We start from the raw sequence: 18,336 nt of genomic DNA, 5'->3' as shown, positions 1-18,336 counted from the left end.
ACTGTTTATCAGAATTGAAATAACAAAAGTATCTTCTGACAAAACTTTTATGGAATAAAAACCCTTTACAAAAATATTGGTACATACAGTATAGATTTTCTATTAACTCTATGTATAAGATAGATTTGTAAACTTTATTTAGGGCCGTATTCATTAAGGTCACAACATTTTGGTACTATGCCGAGCAGGATTCGTAAAAAGCCCAAAGGCAGGTACTGTAATTTAGGAGCAGAGCTGATGTAATTGGAGCGAGGTCTGCAGATCATGATTAAAACTTTTCACAGAGATGTGGAGGTACTAGTACCAAATGATAAGATTGCTGAAGATCAATACACAGCATTCACAGATGTATCTGAAACTCTACATGGAACCAGCAGGATTGTTTCAGGAGTTGGTTGCCCTGTAAATGCACTATTGAGATAGCCAGCGCTGCTGTAGGTAAGGATTGTGGTGGACAACTGTATGTGGAACAGTTTTAGGAAGGAGTGATAGTGGTCAAATTTTAGGTTCAAAGACATAGTTGTAAGTGGGGTTGGGGGTAGTCAAGGAATAGTAAGAGATGATCTAACATGCATTGGGAGAGTTTTGTTTTCATGTCCAGAGGATGGAACAATAGGCGGGAATGGAGGTGGGACTGTGGCAATCTGGGAAGAGTATGTTCTTATGGCAGGAGACTGTAGGAGCTTTAGCAGAGCAGCAAGTTAGCAGATGTGCTGAAACATAAGGGCTTGATGCAAGCCAGCTTGCATCAAGCCCTTATGTTTACTCTACTCTAGAAGGATGCAAGGATTTATTTTACTAGTAACTTAAAATCCAAAGCAATGGTCAAATCAGATTTTATATTACTATATTGGAAATGACACTTTCAGAAAGTTGTGATTTTCTTGTCTTAGCTTTTCTGCCAGTATTCAATGCCACCTAACTACTGATGGATTCCTTGTTTGTGAGGTGTGGATTTATCCCAGACAAAGGGCTTGGCTATGGGGCGGTATTTTCTTCACTGAGCAGGATGATCTGGAAGCTCATTCCTGAGCTTCAAAGGATGCCTACCCTGTCACTGGCATATGTAGCTCACTTTCAGGCCTGTTTCTCATTTGGCCTGCCAGCCAGCTTGGCCACACACCCTGTAAGGTGGGTGGGTGAGCTGCCTCAACACTGGGCTGGAGATACCACAAGGGAAGGTTTTCCCATTGCCACACCTCTGGGTAGCCAGAAGGAGCTCTGACCCGTAGAGGCGGCTCCTTAGCTATGGCGAAGAAGCATCACTCCAATGGCTGTGCCAGAAGCAGACAGCTTCTGGCACAGCCACCAGTGCAGGGAGGGGTGGTGATGAGGCCGGCCAAACACACATGCGTACTTGGTTTCTCCAGCCTAGCTGTGTACACAGCCGGGCAGAAGAAACTGCAAGGACCCCAGGGCTGTGCCTGAGTGGCAGTCACTGCCACTCAGACCAATCCTGGCCCTGCTTTCATGCAAGGTTTTGCATGTAAGCAGCACCAGGATTGCTGGGGAGCCTGTGCTGGTGTTCCAACAGTGAATGCTGGGACACCAGAAGAAGAGAATTTGTACCTCGTCTCTGTCCCCCCCCACTCCTCCCCTTGCGTTATGCAGTCGCTCTCACTGCTGACCAGTGGAAGAAGGGTTCTGCCATGTTGGTTCTAAGAAAAGAGGGGTACTGTGGGATAGCTCATAGTAAAACCCAAAGGAAGTGTTTCAAAAGAGGGTCTGGTCACCTCTGGGAACTTTTACCCCATCTGGTAGGGGGTGCCAAGGTGTCCCACCCCCCACCACCACAAGCTGGCAGAAAGCTAAAGTGTGGCACCCACAGTACCCTCTTTAGAACACTGCCATCTGTAGAACCACAAAAAAATTGACTTGCTTGCCTTGAACCCAGGACCCCAAAAGTGACTCCAAGTCAGATGGCTGAACTGTTTGAGCTACAGGGTCAAAAGTGTCCAGAGGCCACTCTCCCTGCAACTGCCCAGATGACCAATCCCAACCACATCAACCCTGGAATCTGCTGCTGGCCTCTGCTGGAATGTGTTCTAACCACCCAAGGTGTGCCTCTCTAGTCCTGGACCCTTGTCCCCATGTCTCATTTTGGAGTCTACTCCTCCTATCCACATTTCAAAAGCTGTGGCTTAGAAACTTTTTGCTAACTTCCTGCTTGTAGAATAAATGGAGACAAGGAACGGTGTCTAAGTCATAGCCGGCAAATCGCCAGTCGGCCTCCTCTTGCAGGTTTACTCCTAAGAAGGACTTCTAGAAAGGTTTTCAAGTCTGAATGTAGAGGGCATCATCGGATCAATGCCAATGAGCAACCCGTCGACAACAAGCTCTTCCTGGGAACAGACGTCTGACTTTGCCTTTCCACTCAGACCTTCTCCTGTACTTCAAATCCAGCCTACAGCTTGCCCCACCAACGACTCGTCGGCGACCACTTTTTTATTTCAGAAAAGTTTCTAAGACCAAAGGGAACCTTTCCACCGGTTTGAACCTGGTCCTGGTGTCTGACTCGCAATCCACTGCAGTCATTCTTAACTTTTGGCTGACCTGGTCTAGCATGACTAGATAAACATGTAGGCAGTTTGTGCTTTTTGGCACTATTTTTAAATTTAAACTTTACAAATTCCTGCCTCTTATTCTATCCATTGGGTTTGTGTCATTTTGGTGTCACTTTATTTCTTTAAATGTACTTTATTTTTCTAAATTGGGATTTTTTTGTGTTTTGTGCTCACTTTTGTACAGTTTGAGTACTGCATACATACTTGACACGTTGCCTCTAAATTGGATGAGTGCCAAGCTTTGAGCTAATCTTAGTTTAGCACAAGTACATTTAGTGACTTTTGTGGTTAAACCCTGACAAGAATTGTGATTATTTTTTAGGATGGGGGTAATACTCCAATTTCTTACAATATACAATATACAAGAGACGTGTGCAGCAGTGGTGTTAGACACATGGACCAGTTGCTGAAGTTAGAGTCTACAAGACTGGGCACCCTTTGCTGACCTAGTAACAGCATAATGTTGAGAAACTAACCATAGCTTGGCCTATTTGAAGTGTAGCAAACGAATACAACCATATAGACTGGACCGTCGACAATAATAGGGTGCCTGCAGTGGGAATAAACTAACAGGTTAAGGGTGTCCGATGCAATGTTGCTTGACCTTATTTAATATTTGCCCTGGTCTTCATACTGTCTGCTGAATTGTTTAAAATAATTAAGAACATTCTGGCACACATGATTTGTAGGCAAACTCAGGTACAAAGTAAGCCCAGGCCATGTAGGCAACTTTAGGCCTGTGCAACGTGTCCCTTCCTAATAAAGGTTATCACTGCTCGATCATAACTGGGTTCTTACAGAAAGCACATTAAAAATCTTGAATTCCATTTTTTTAGCAGAAAAACTCAGTCTCTGCACTTATTTTTTTTAAATACACTGTTAACCAACTTTGCTCTCTGAGAATTTCATATAAAAGGTAAGCCATCAACTTTAGACAGATCTATAAATCACGAAGATACATTTCTGTAAAATGGGCCGTGGGGGATTTTATGACATCAAAGCACCTTCCAATTAAAAAAAAAATTGCGTCCCTGGCCTGGCAAGGATGAAGTTTAAGTACAGCCGAATGTTACCCTCTCCAGCATATCCCCGGAAAGGAAAAACTTCATCATTTTCAGACCCTCGCTGGCTTCAACTACAGAATTAGAGGCATCGATCGAGTCTCTACGGCCCAAGTTATGGGTCCCAAAGCCGCTGTTTGGCTTCAATTAATTTACTGGCTCGAGTGACTAATCATCTCAAGCAATTGCAGAAGGTCCTAGGCCTCTCTTATTAATGCAGGGTGCATGAAGCAGTGTAAGGGAGGGCGGGAACAGCGTCCTGCATGTACATTACGGAGGTACACATGTTGCATGCAATCTAAAGAACTAAAGTCCGTGCTCAAATTACATCAGATGTTCAAGATAGTCACCAACTATGTAACTTATTCCTGTTTAAGGTGCAATTCAAAGTATGGTGCTAAATTCTAATTCCTGTGCAAACGCCTGCTTGAGCAGAGAGCAGAATTATAAATTGTGTGGCAAAAAAAACATCCCTCACAATTGCCACCACATACATTTCGGCAGAACAAACCTACCGACATTTGTCGTGTAAAAATACCCGATTTATTACAGTACACACAGAAGGTACCAATGCTGCATGTAATTCCCCCTACTTCTTGAGAATGTTTAGACCAGGAGGTATTGTCCGCGCTCTGTAATCCCTGACCCTGGGGTAATCCTAGTTGCCAGGTGCAGTAAATATCCCGCCAAATTCTTGCCCACTTGTAATCAACCCTGTGAATTAATTGCATATAATTTATCTGATGTGAATATGCTGAACATATGGCCCACATCTCGCCTCGCGGCATGGACGTGTATGCAGAAATTGATGGAAGCAATGGAAAATAAGGCTAATGGGGACGGCTTTGAAAAGCACCCTAGTGAAATCTAGTTAGATTTTACGAGCTCTGCATTTTTTCCCATTTTTTAAAACTTGTTTTACTCACCCATTGCCTGACACGGAATATCAACTGTTTGTTCCACCTCGGCCAAAATCCGCCTCTCCGGCTCGGTAGTGAAATATGGTGGCTCTACAAACAAGAATGAAATAAGAGAGGTAAGGTAAAATTATGAGTTTCAAAATAGTGAGGATCATTCTACGTTATAGGCATAGTAATGATCTCTACGTTTGGTGCACAATCACCAAACTACAATTTAGACAAAAAGTAAATAATTACGTATTTCTGTAAAGTGCTTGCTAATACTGACAAACAAATTACTCTAGCAATGCTCTTTCTAGTGAACACTAGTTCGAACTCCTCACTTTAGGAATACTCCAAGGAGCCAAACTGGATCTAAGGGTTTTTAGAGCACTTCTCAGGCACGCCAGTAGGTGGCATTGTGCAGTTACGCGTTGGCTTAAGCCTGACCCGGAAGTGATGCCGGAGCTACAGATACGCTTACTTACAAATATGTGCTAAGTAAGAGAAAAGGGAAACAAAAAACAGTACTACTGTGTGTGATGTGTCCTGTGACCCCTCAGACCCACTGTATGTGGTGTGTTATGTGGTGACTTACAAGAATATATAAAATTACTCGCATCCTAATGACCATTGAATATGATGACTTACATGCATATCTAAATGTACTTATGTTTATCTGCTGTGCTTTTTCTCAGGGCTCTCAAGCAAGGTTACCCAAGTTTCCAGTATGGTACTACACATAATAAATCTGATTCAGAAACCCTTCTTTTTTAAGGAGGGCACATGACACTTTGACCACACATAATGTTCTCTTAAGTACAATAAGGTTGCATAAAGGTTTTGACAAATTGCACTGACCACTCCTGGGCACTAAAGGCAAGAAAATATTTACCACATTATTCAACACTGGGACCACTTACAGCCCATGAGATCAAGCTTATGTTTTTAACCTTGACATGGTTTATCACCAGGAAAAAAGGAATTGTTGTATACCCATAGTCAATTTTACAATCCCTTCCAATCTAGCATACTTACCTGCTCTAGACAAAGCAAAGGTATGTGCTTAGGGCCAGGCTGGACCACAAACTCTGAGAAAATATCTCGGTGAAAGGGACTCCTTGCAGGGGTCACTGAGTAATGCACTGCCCACCCAATGAGGTACGTGACCCGATGATGAAGCATTTTACCTCAGTGAGTGAGGGTCATGCATCCTGACATCCCTTGTGACCTGACTGTCCAACTCATAGAATCTTGCTCATTCAATCCACCACTTAAACAGAACTTCATAACATTTTTATATAGGTTCCTGATCTTCTTCAGAATTCTGGGCAAGAGAGGCCGCGGTAGAAAGGCATTTAGGAGTCCAGAGCTCCACTCCATGCAGAAAGTGTCATGAGGGAGAGCTTTCTTGTGAACTACTACACACAAAATGTTGACATTGTGACTTCTCGGCGGTGGAGAAGCGCCCAATCCACGGTTCTCTCCATTGCTGAAAGATGCCCTGTGCCATCTAGGGTGTAACTGCCAATGGTGATCTACTAGGCTTCCCTGTCTGAGTTTGTACGGAAATGCCTCTTTTTGTATGGTCATCCCCACATTTTTGGACACATGGTGCTGGTTTTTCAACTCTGAGAACGTACTGAGGCCTGCTAATCAGACCTCAGTGTCAGTGGCTTAACCTATATCAAAGTTATATCAAATTGGGTACACCCAATTGGCAAGGGTTGACTTACTTATAAGTCTAAAGTATATGGTACTCAGTGCATATAAGGAACAGTGTCCACTGAGGACCAAGGTACTGTTTGTGCCACCCTGGATGTGATAACTTAAAAAATGCCCCCTACCTCCCACAGCAAACTGAAAGGCCAGTGTTTTCACTTCCAGTTCGACTTTGCCATTCACTCCAATTGCAAAGCCACCCTATCCTTTATAACTATAAGTAAGTCTCCTCTAAGGAAGGCCTATCGAGCCCTACGGCAAGGAGCTGTATTTTTCTAAGACAGACATATATTTTTGATATGTCTCAACAGCAAAACTTCCAAATTGTCGTTTTGCTGTGGGTAAAGTTAGTAACCCTACTTGCTAACACAGGGTATCCAGTTGGCATTCCAACCCAGCTAACTCCTGAATGGGAATAAGAAACTTGGTCATGTAACGTATCAAATCAATCGTGCCATCAAACCTGACCTGATGCCTAGGTCGAATTTAGTACCACTATTAAAAGGTAAGCACTTTTTTTAGATAGTAGTCACTCTGTGCTCCAACTAATCCAGCGGCCTCAAGAAAGACGCTGGCACACAGACAGGTTTCTGACCGCCTAGGGAGACATGTGAATGACTCTCCAGCACAGGCACAAAGGCAGCTGCCATGGAGAGAGATGTCACCTCCTACCCCAGGATGGCCACTTGTGGGTGTTAGTCCAAAAGGTGAGCTTTAAAGGTGAAGCCACCTTTGTGAGGGAAGTAGCGGCAACACCCCTGAGCAAGATACCTTTTGTTTCTGCAGAAGAAGTGGAAACAGGGTCAAGGAGGGAAAATTTGCAACCAAATTGGTTCTACCATGGGCATGTAGCCCTCTGGTAACCTCACCTCTAGGGTGGGTTACCAAGCTCTTGACAACCATGGAAGGGTCGTGCCATTGTGAAAGGGGCAAGAATGAGGTACTCTGGGATAGCCAGATGGCACAGGTCACAGGAACTTTGACACTAGGTAGGAGGGGACCCAGTAGCCCATTGGCTAGTGACCACATGGTCCCCTCAAGGCACTTTCCTGGGAAATATATGGCACCCATGACCCTCAGATCACGCTGGGATAGGAGAGAGGACCAAAGAAGGACTGCTGAGGTGACCTGGATCCCACACAAAAATGAGGCTTCAAGTTTGGAAGGACTGCTCCTACTGCACTTAAGCTAGTTAAGTTTTGACGGTGCCTATTGCTCCTGGGTCAGGAAAACGTTGATTCTCGACATCCAACAACAGCAGTGACTTCAGGGATCACTTGGCTGATCTCTTGGAACCAGCTCCAGGGACACAAGAGCTGAAGTTGTCCAAATCACCAAGTTGGTAGTCACTGCAGACGTTTTGCTGCTACCAGTCACCGGCCACACAAGAGGACAAATCCAAGATAACCAAAAGTTCCATCCGAGTCTGCCTGATCCAGGAGTGCTATCAGAGTCTGGATTCATCATACCGAGGGGACACTAGTACCCCACCTAAGGATTACACCCCAACTGTAGTGCAAACTGGCCAGTAGCCCAGAATCAGCTGGCCTGCTACTGCAACATAGGGGACTTTCAGGAAAGCATTGGGGCCACGTTCTCACCACTTCGCCCTGAGGAGCCCCCACAAAGACACCTCCATTGACCGCACCACAACCGGAGCATCCTTTGCCTGCATCTCTAGGCATTAGGACCTCTTCATTGCAGTCTACAGCTGTTGTCCTGGAAAGTTTGGATTTGGCTTCAAAAAAGCTCTGGTGGCCAGGTAACTGTCCAAAGTGTCCACTCTGGCCCCCTAGACCTCAGCCCTGCGGGAATTGGTCGCCCAGCCTGGGCTGGAGTAGTTGAACTAACTGTTTCAAACTTTTCAAAAGTTTCCAAACTTTTTGTTAAACATTGCTTGTTTGAAGTTGCATTAAAAAGTAATAATATCTTCAAAAATCTTCACCTCCGGAAGCCTCTTGTGCATTTTGTTCATCAAGATATCTAAAAATTCATCAAAATATCATATTTTTTCATAAATTGGTGTCCTCTTTCCTTCATATGTCATTGCTTTCTTATTTTGTTGTTTGGTGCTGTTAAATGCTTTACATATTGATCCTTTGCTAAGCCTTACATCTATAGCTACTAAAGTTTGTGCTTAAGGTTAAGTAAACATACCTGACTGGACTGCACGATAAGGACCATAGCCATATCATATAGTACACCCAAATCCTCAGACTCCTCAATAAACGGTAGAAAGGCCTTCAACGCACGAGCCAATCCAGCAGGTTGATGTGGACTCAAGTCTCGAACAGAGACCAGAATCCTCTGATCTACACCTCTCACTGAAATCCTCCCTAACATAGTAGTGATGTGTCTGTCACCACAATCAGCTCTGGGTGTGATAGGGGAGGGGCCTGCCACTAGTCCAACTGCAATTAAGCAACCACCACTGCAGATCTCCTGAGACTTAAGATCCCACTTCAGAGCCTGAATGTGTCATCTGTTAGTCGACACGCATATCACTGAACGCCAAGAAGTCTCACAGCTGCTAACTGTGAGACCAAAGACCGAGTCTGAAACATCAGGATCATTGCCCAAATGTCCTGGGCTCTTTGTACTGGAGTGAAGGCTATGAACTGCAGTGTATCCAGAATTTCTCTGCCGAATCGAAACATATCCCAAAGATCTAGGTGCGCCTTTGGTACCTTAAAGAAGAACCCCAAAGATTTGAAGAGGCTCACTGTCGTCTGGAGATGGTCTACGATTGACTGAGTGAACCTGTCTTCATCAGCCAGTCACTGAGGTAGGGGGAAACTGGTGTAGCCAACCTCTGAAGATGTGCTTTCACTGCCATCACTTTCATGAACACCCGAGAGGCACTGGTATGGCCGAAGGGGATCGCAGAAAACTGAAATGCTTGTGACCTACCTTGAACTACTGGTATGCCTCTGGAGCTGTAGGACAAGAATATGAAAATAAGCATTGTGCAGGGCTACCATCCGGTCCTCTGGAATCAGGACAGCTAGAACACAGGCCAGCATGAGCATGCTTCTATCCCTTTTGGTGAAATGGTGAGGGCACGACGAAATTGTAGTTTGGATGACAAATTTTTGTATCATGTGAATGAGATGGGCAAAAGATTTAAAGCACGTGGTTACTCCAGCAAAGTGATTAAAAAGGCAAAATCGAGAAGTAAAAATGTTAACAGGATTGACACCTTGAAAAGGAAAAAACCTAAGACTATGTTAGATGAATCTAATAAGGTACGTCTTATAACAGATTTCAATGATGCTTCTTTAATTATGGTCAAACTTGTGGCTAAACATTGGCACTTATTGTCACAGGATGAGTCAATCCGAAATCTAATACCAGCAAGAGTGCCTACTACTTACCGGAGAGGGAGAACTTTAAAGAACATTTTGAGTCCCAGCTTTACCACTGGGACATCCAACAAAACTTGGCTATCTGCACAAACGATGGGTTTCTTTAAATGTGGTAGCTGTGGAGTTTGTCGATGGGCTTGTCATGGAATGAAAGAATTTTCCTTGGAGGGGAAAACTTATAAAATTTGTACTATGATCAACTGTAACACCACTCACGTTGTGTGCATAATACGATGCAAATGTACCCGTATTTATGTAGGAAGTACAATACGCCCACTAAAGGTTAGGATTGGAGAACATATTCGGATGCTTAAAAATGGTGATGTAAGATATCCAATAGTTGCTCATATTTTATCATGTAACTCACAACCAATTCATAAGAATTTTGAATTTTTTGGACTAGAACATGTTCCCCGTAATCCAAGAGGGGGTAATAGAGAATTAATGCTACGTAGGAAAGAGGCAATATGGATAATGAGATTAAAGGCTGTGGAATCAGGCCTCAACACAGACAGGGAGCTGGAGTTCTTTTTGGGTGATCAATGACAACATTAATTGTTAACTACCAGTCATGTTGAAAAATGCTTGCTTGTTTACTTCAATTTATGTACACAGTTATTGTCATTATGAACCAAAACTCTCATACTTGAGGTACTACTTTATTTGTGGTTACTATAAAAGTCAGGGGAATCACAAAAAATTTGCTGATTATTTTCTATCTTTTTTCTACCTCATTTCTATTGTCTGTCTCCCAATCGGTTGATTTCTCTTGTCATCTGTGTCAATATATATAGCAGCTTGGTAATATTTGGCTGATTAGCCTGAGTGATTAATGTGCCTAACAATGGTTGATGCTTATTGGCATATGTTTACTGATCTAGTTGGAGATTATCTGTCATTTTGTAACGGTAAACGTTAATTATTGTAGTGTTTTTTATTTAATGTACATCTTGATGGTGCTAATTGCACCGGCGTTGTTCAGCTTCACCCTATATAAACCATTAATCTGTAATCCTTAAAGTTAGATGATTTGGTGTAAATGCCATTCTGAGAGCCTATTTCGCTTGGAAAACGGGATGGTATCAGACACACTGGCAGCCTTTAGTTTTCGTCCTATGTAACTGTAAAAGAGTAAATCTTGACGGTAGAAGAGAAATTGCCATTAATAGTTGGAACGCTTTATACAGCCTTCGTGCGTGAAATTGATTCACGCGTTTCTTAGTGTGATTTGGCATTTCGTAACCTTTTTTCCATGTTGAAAACAAACAAGAGTCCTTTTTTGATTTTGATCACGTGAGGTGATCGCGCGCTCCGGAAATGGTTTTACAGTGGCTGAGGCGAGGCGCGCTGGTGCGTACTCGCTACGAAGCGTTTCCGTAGCTTGGAAACGATGTTCCTGGTTCGTTTATGATATATGCAGGTAAGGACATTGGAGACACGGTTATGGATAGTCTGGTCTGTTGAAATTTTAACTAATAATGTACGTGGACTTGAAACTCGGCATTTCATTTATTTTATAGATTTGGAATACACAGCTCGTAATTACAGAGCACATGAAAACCAAGGGTTTTGATGTAAGCTATATACTCTCAATCTATTGAGGTGCTGTTGAATTTGGGACTAGGGATCATTTATTGAGTTGGAGGTGGTGTTCTTCTTTATTTATTAGATATGTTGGTGCACTGATAAGCCATATTAAGAACATTACATATCGTTTGAAGCAATTTTGAATTTCTACTAACATTTCATTTGACATTTGACTTGGTAAGTGTTTCTTTTGGGTGCTGTTTGCCATTAGCATTTGGTATTTGTTTTGGTGATTGTAGGAGTGAGTTACGGTGATATATGGGACTTTAGTTATTTGTGATACTGTAGACTAAGCTGGTGCTTGGTAGCACTTTGTCCATCTGCACGTGGTGAATTGGTGAATCATTGATGAGGGTGTGCATTTGGTTTTATACTGTCAAGGGGTAATTCACAACTAAGGGAATCACTTTCCATCTCGTACTACTTGTGGGTCATTTTCTCTTTTCTTTCTTCTTCTTCTTTTAGCATGAAGGGGACTTATATATAGCATTATGACAATTTAACATTTTGCGGTTTGAGGATTTGGGTTTCTAATGTAAATCATTTACTTATAATGTAGAGCCCTGAAGAAGTCGTTGGGACTAAAGAACTTTCCCATGACGAAACACGTGTTGGCTCGGAGTGTATTTCCATGAAGAATGCTGTAAATTTGAAGATATGATCCAATAAACTTCTGGACTGGATTGGACTTTATAAAGACTGGCGTGGAATTTCAGATTGCGTTTCTTTTGAACTTTACTCACTTGAGTTTTGACTTACTTGATTTGTGATAAGAATACTTTGGGTGAGGGGGGCCGCATTTCATGTGAAGTACCTTAAAGAAGAACCTTAACGAAGAACCCCAAAGATTTGAAGAGGCTCACTGTCGTCTGGAGATGGTCTACGATTGACTGAGTGAACCTGTCTTCATCAGCCAACCTCTGAAGATGTGCTTTCACTGCCATCACTTTCATGAACACCCGAGAGGCACTGGTATGGCCGAAGGGGAGCGCAGAAAACTGAAATGCTTGTGACCTACCTTGAACTACTGGTATGCCTCTGGAGCTGTAGGACAAGAATATGAAAATAAGCATTGTGCAGGGCTACCATCCAGTCCTCTGGAATCAGGACAGCTAGAACACAGGCCAGCATGAGTATGCTGAATTTGTCGTCCTTCAAGAAGTTGGGAGGGTGAAGATCTAAAATCGGACAAAGTCCTCCACCCTTTTTCTACAACAAAAAATATCAGGAGTAACAGCATGCCCCTCTTTCTGATGCTGTGACCCCTTTATCACAGGTTACAATTTCAGAAGTTGGCATTTAATATTTGTTCAATGTGAGTTTTATAAATAGGTGGCTTGCTTTGAAGGCCACATATTTTTATGGCTACCTCTTTTATCACTTTCATACACCTCTCGTCGTCCTTTAGCACTGGTTCAAAGCTTCTAAATAGGTATATCCTCGCCCTCTCCCTTTCCCAGCTGGACGTGCACTTGAAACTTACTTTACTAATAAAAGAAGCGAAGTTTGAAACAGAACAGAAGTGCGCACTGGATCAGGTGTAAACTCTTTATAAAACTGCCTTTTTTTGTCTCTCTCGTGTCTCTTTTCGCCCAAGCCCAACTTTCCCCACTCTCCCAGGAAGAGAATTTCAACCTGATTTTTTTTATTCTAATCTTTCTTTCCCTTTTCTTCTCTGTGTTCCTTTATGCTCCACTGATCTCATTTGAGCTCCTTCACCCGCTCCTGTTTTCTCCATGTCTCAGAATGCCTTTTCTCTCTTGTGGTTGGAGGATAGTTTCCAGCGTTTCTGAAGCCCCCTTGATCCCTCTCTCCCTCATTTTGTCAGACATGCTTTGGAAAATGAACCAAAATAACAAGCCTTTAGCAATCGCAGACAGCAAGAGTTTATACTTTCATTCAGTGAGGTCCAAAGAGCAATGACTCTTGCTTCATACACACAGCCTAAGCAGCTGCGCTATTAAGCCAGCTAGGTTATTGGCAACATCTATTAAATAACAAGCGTTGGCAAAGCCAATAGGCCTTGGCAATCCGAGAATTAAAGGCGTTAGCAATGTAAGTGCATTTGTGTACGGCTCTGGGAGTGTTTTTATTGATATACACAAATGCATTCACATTGCCAACACCTACAGCTCTCAGATTGCTGAGACCTATTGGCTTTGCCAATGCTTGTTTTTACAGGTCAGTCCTGATAACATCAGAGCAGAGATTGGACTTGGAACACAATTTCTTCTATCTTCTTTCAATTCACCTGAACCACCCACAGTTTAGCATCTTCATGCTGGCTGCAAATTGGCGATAAGGGGAGGGGTTGGTGGCGAGTGGCAGAAACTTAGAGAGTAATGGTATGGGAAGGAATCGGTTGATGGATTCAAATGATTAAAAGCAGTTTAGGGTGAATCACCAGAGCTAAATGAGAGAGACATTGCAGTTTACAGAACCTTAATGCAGACAGATCCATGCATCATTTTAAAGGTTGGTGACTGGGGTGCGTGCCCAGCTCATCCCTCCCAAAAGCCAGCTCTGGCACTCTATCATGTCACTGTGCCAAGGGATGACCATTAGATAGAACACAGGTGCGCGTGAACTCACATCAACACTCAAACACATTCTCTTCAATCATGTTTTCTAGGGATAAATACAATTCTACAAGTTCAATATATTCGGTTCCCTTCAGAAGCCTAAACATAAGAAATTGCAAGGTTTGGGGTCAGAAAATTCATTACAAAAAATGGACTATTAATCTTCTTCTTGTGAGCCAACTGCAGTATTTCATGCAAAGTCTCCTAATCTCTAGTGAGTTTGATGACAAAAAGGCAGTATTTTCCCAGGCAGCGCAGCCACTCCCATAACTACAGGGCAAGCAACTGAAGCCCATCTGCTAAAAGTCCCTAGAATCTACACCACTTCCACTAGAGCGGTCTTGAACAAACCTTTCTTTAAATCCGCAATGATCCAAACTCCACTTTTTTAAAGAAATACTTGAGGCCGGCCTTCTAATCCACCAGGCTGGAACTTGCAAGATGCCTCAACCCCATTTTCCAATAGAATACTGGTAAGGCATTCTTTCATGGCAGAATTTATGTCTCAGGCCTAAAAGCACGTCTGCTGGGGCTGCCCTCCATCTTACGATTGGATAACCCCGTCCCTGGTGATGGCACTTCTGACTGGTGACAAAGCAGAATGTTTTAAGTCCAACGTTTGAAGGGGTTTCTTCCCCCCTTTCAAAGATCTGCAGATGCAAAGGGTGTATAGCTTACATCTAAACAGAAGAATGGCCAGGCTTACATCATGTCCTTTTATGGCCAAAGGTTAAATCCTGCATGCCTCTAAAACTCTACTACTTTAAAGGGGCACTAAGGTGATACAACAATACTTTTCTTATCGTCCATCAGACAACCAATCCTTCAACTGCTACATTAATGTATCTTCCTTAATCTCATCCTTTATTTAGTGCTTCATTTAGCTTAGTTCTTTATCTTTATTCAGCGCTAATAACATACCCCAGGGGAATCCATCCAACCTCTATGAATAGATTTTCTCCCTCAAGTGTCAGGCTAAAATTCTGCTGCATCTATAAAGAGTGGGGTTTGGATAATCTATGGAGATTCTAGAACATTTTAATTGCATTTTAACATATTAGTGTGATGACAGCCTTTCAATCAAACCAATCACGGCTTTTGGCATAAGCTGTGGACTTCTATATCCCACCCAACTTTTTGCTTGCTGATGACTGGTTCAGTTGGACAAATCTGCTTGGAATGTGGAAGAAAGCCCAATTCTAGCCTATTATGTTTTGTGCAACTGTGTCCAATGTTGCCAAAGATATCTGTGAAATAAACATGTACCTGTCTCTCACTCCCTTTATCGTTAGCCCCTTGACGGATCTGCACTTGGATAAACATGGTTACCGTTGGCCATGTAGAAGGTAGATTTGTCAAACTGTGTCAATGGTAGTAGCAAATAAATGCATTTTTGACACCACTTCTTTACGATCCCAACTTGTGATGTATCTGTAAGGGACTTGCATACTAAGAGTGAATCATAAACATGCTAAGAACCTTCCAAACGCTGTGCAAATTAGTGAAGCATAACTAAAATTGCTGGAAAAGCAAGAGGTATTTTGTACCGTTACCTATAAACGTAACACTTTGATGTCAGCCCAACAGTATTTGGCAACGCAAGAATCTCAAGAACTACTGCGAGTTGCAACAACAAACTGCAAAAATTATCTATTCGGCTAAAGGTCTACGGGACAAATCACAAACACATTTATGAGTAATATTCATAGGCATTTATTCAGAATCGAAAAATGAATTGTTCATCCATACAAAAGATCAAAGTAGCTTTAAGTATCCAACCTGCTGGCATCATGTGCTTTGCAACAAGTGAGTTTTGCATGCCTCTTCACCAGAGCTTGAGGGAATTATAAATCTAATTAACTAAAGTAAGTAATAGAAGGTTAATGGTAATCGACGGCCAATTAAATAGAAAATTGCTGTAAGGAGTGATCGTTGTTGGGTGGGGAGTCCATGCAAAATAGTGGATGGGGAAGCATCAAATGAGGTTGCTATAGTAATGAGATATCGGTTTAGCAGTATGCTAATTGTTCACAGGTCCGCTAAAATGAGTTCTCTGTACTTTTATGAGCAGGTGAGGGGATACTCCCACGGTACTACTTCCTATAATCGTAAATTCCTCTGTGAGCTGGTCTCAAAACGTGTAAACATGGGTAGAAACAAGAACATGCAGGGAATACTCTTGTACAATTAGCACATCTAGAAAGGACGGGGCCCTTCACAAAGTCATTCACTTCACCTGCCCACGAAGGCCATTACTACACCTACTCACAAATACCTCTGTTAATTGGCCGGCAACTTTTGTGGCAAATCTGTTGTAATTCTGTTCAGCAATTTTGAAGCAATGGTCAGCAAACATTCCTAAAGGACCTGAAATGGAAAATGCTTCGTAATTGCCCTTCCTTTAATTTAGCCCCTTGACGAGATCAGCACCAAACTAGACCTAAGCAAACTTTCCGAAGAAGCGAACTACGAAGAAAAAAAGTATTTTCAATGGTAAGTGAAATTTAAGGACAACTACAAAGTCACTACCACATGCTCAGTGTTTTGGGGTGTGTGAGTATGTGGGGGGTGTGTGTGTGGTGTGCGCGTGTGGGCGATGTGTGTATGGCCTTCCTGCTCACAGATCCATGTGCTACATACATTCTTAATCAATCAATCGTGGATTTGTAAAGCGTGGCTAATCACCCATAGGGTCTCAAGGCGCCAACGGGTTCAGTCCAACTTAATACTCGTAATAACAGAACATTAGTTTGGGTATTAATAAGCCCATTGTATTCACATTTTTTCTAAATAACCTTTTAAATTGTGTTTCTAGGATTTCCCGTCTTTAGCCACAAAGAAGCAACTACATCACATATTATTTCAAGAACACTCGGCCCCTTTTAAATTTATAACAACTACAGCTAATAAAACCATCATTTGGAACTGCCTTCGTTTATGTCTGCTGTAACCTTATTATGAAGATGTCAGGCTGGAGCCGGTGACATTCAGTGCAGCGACAGGCTGCTGTCCTCGGGGCCTGTGCGCGTCCATGCCTATTTACTAAACACTCATAACTCACCAATTATAATAAACGCTGCATTAAATTTATGGCTCGGTCCTACCTTTTTAGATTATTTTATTGCGAGAGCGTAGAATTCAGAACCATAAAGCAGCTTCCTAGCAATGGATCTGTCAGCGCGTCATCACCCTGTCACTCTGCGCCCAGGCAAGCAGAGGCGGAGGGCGGTCCTCAGAAGAGACCGGGGAAACATGAGGCGAGAGAAGGAAACGGAAACAGGCAGCGAGGAAACAAATGCCTGCTCAGGACGAGGCAGTAAGGAGAATCACCTTCAGATACTCGGGAAATAAATCAAAAAGAGAAAAATAAACAAAACCGCGTCAGAAATGACAAAGACCGGCAGAGGCACAAAATGAGGAACGCCTACTAACATGGCTCAAATTAAATTCAATGGGATGAACACTGTTATTTCACTGGAATTTTAAACACTATTTTTTAAATAAAAGTAGCGGGTTGTTTCTAGGCCTGTGCGATTTTTTTTGTTGTACTTGCGTAATCTGTGCCTATTTGAGGTACGCAAATTATGCACAATTAGGAAATTACGCCATCGTAAAATTTCGCAACTTTTTTTTATTTTTATTGCTGGTTCGAACAAATGCTGTCAGGCAAGAGACATAATCAAGCAGAACGTGTGTCAGAAGTTGCATTGACTACTCGACCTGCTCACCCTGCTGGTGTATTGAGTGACATTTGCAACACGAGATGTACCCTTGCAGTCAATACACACACAAGATACCCAAAAGTGCACTGCACGTCATTTTTGCATAATTTATGCCATTTTTCCCTACAGTCCATGTAATTTTGGGAGAAAAAAATACACATACCATTGGACTTGTGTTCGTTCTTGTTCTGTTCAAGAAGAGGTAGAACTACCCACACCTACTACTACATTCATGTTTTTAGGTTGAGCACAGCAGCCCGCAAGCGCTGCTTTTCTGATGTTTTGGTATCTATGGGGGCTTTTAACCACGCCCACCGCACGCCCATCACTTTCACTCGTTTCTGGGCTTGCCTTTCAAAAATCCTTTGATGACATAGGTAAATGCTTTACATTTGTCCCTCCTTGAGGAGGTTTTGTTAGCGTCTTGGGGACCAACCTTTTTTTAAATAGATAATAGCTCTTTTGCAGATATGTTTGAGTGCGAGCGAACTTCTTTGACCTTTTGTGTCTCTCCTTCCTGCTCACGCTCATGGCGGCCCTGGCGCTTTGAACTGACTTGCTTATGTCAACTGTTTTACCTTTCATTTTCAATTTCATTTGCAAGAAAAGTCCACTTAGGAAATTAAAGGCTAATAACTCAAACTCGAGCAAACGTGAGACCCACTGTATTGCAAATGCTTGTTTTTCATGTGTACTTTTGATTTCTTGTTCCATATTCACTGGGTGTTCCATTTATATTTACTTAAATAAAAAAATAAAAAATACTACTTTGCATCAGTAGTTTCATGGAAGAAATGGCAACTGTCAATTTTGCAGTTTTTGTTAAAAGAACTA

At 42.5% G+C, this 18,336-nt stretch overlaps 1 protein-coding gene across 1 annotated transcript in view; it reads right to left on the bottom strand.

Annotated features, from left to right (window-relative positions):
• Window positions 1–18,336, bottom strand: part of SDK1 (sidekick cell adhesion molecule 1) — a 2,061,301-nt gene that overhangs the window by 746,889 nt on the left and 1,296,076 nt on the right. The window contains exon 8 of the mRNA XM_069209963.1: window positions 4,552–4,635. Coding sequence (XP_069066064.1) covers window positions 4,552–4,635 — 84 coding nt within the window. The remainder of the gene's footprint in view (window positions 1–4,551; window positions 4,636–18,336) is intronic.

This window comes from Pleurodeles waltl, chromosome 10 (assembly GCF_031143425.1).
Source record: "Pleurodeles waltl isolate 20211129_DDA chromosome 10, aPleWal1.hap1.20221129, whole genome shotgun sequence".
NCBI classification, from domain to species: domain Eukaryota; kingdom Metazoa; phylum Chordata; class Amphibia; order Caudata; family Salamandridae; genus Pleurodeles; species Pleurodeles waltl.
Note: the sequence above shows the minus strand (reverse complement) of the source record. Positions and strands in the feature narration are given on the sequence as shown.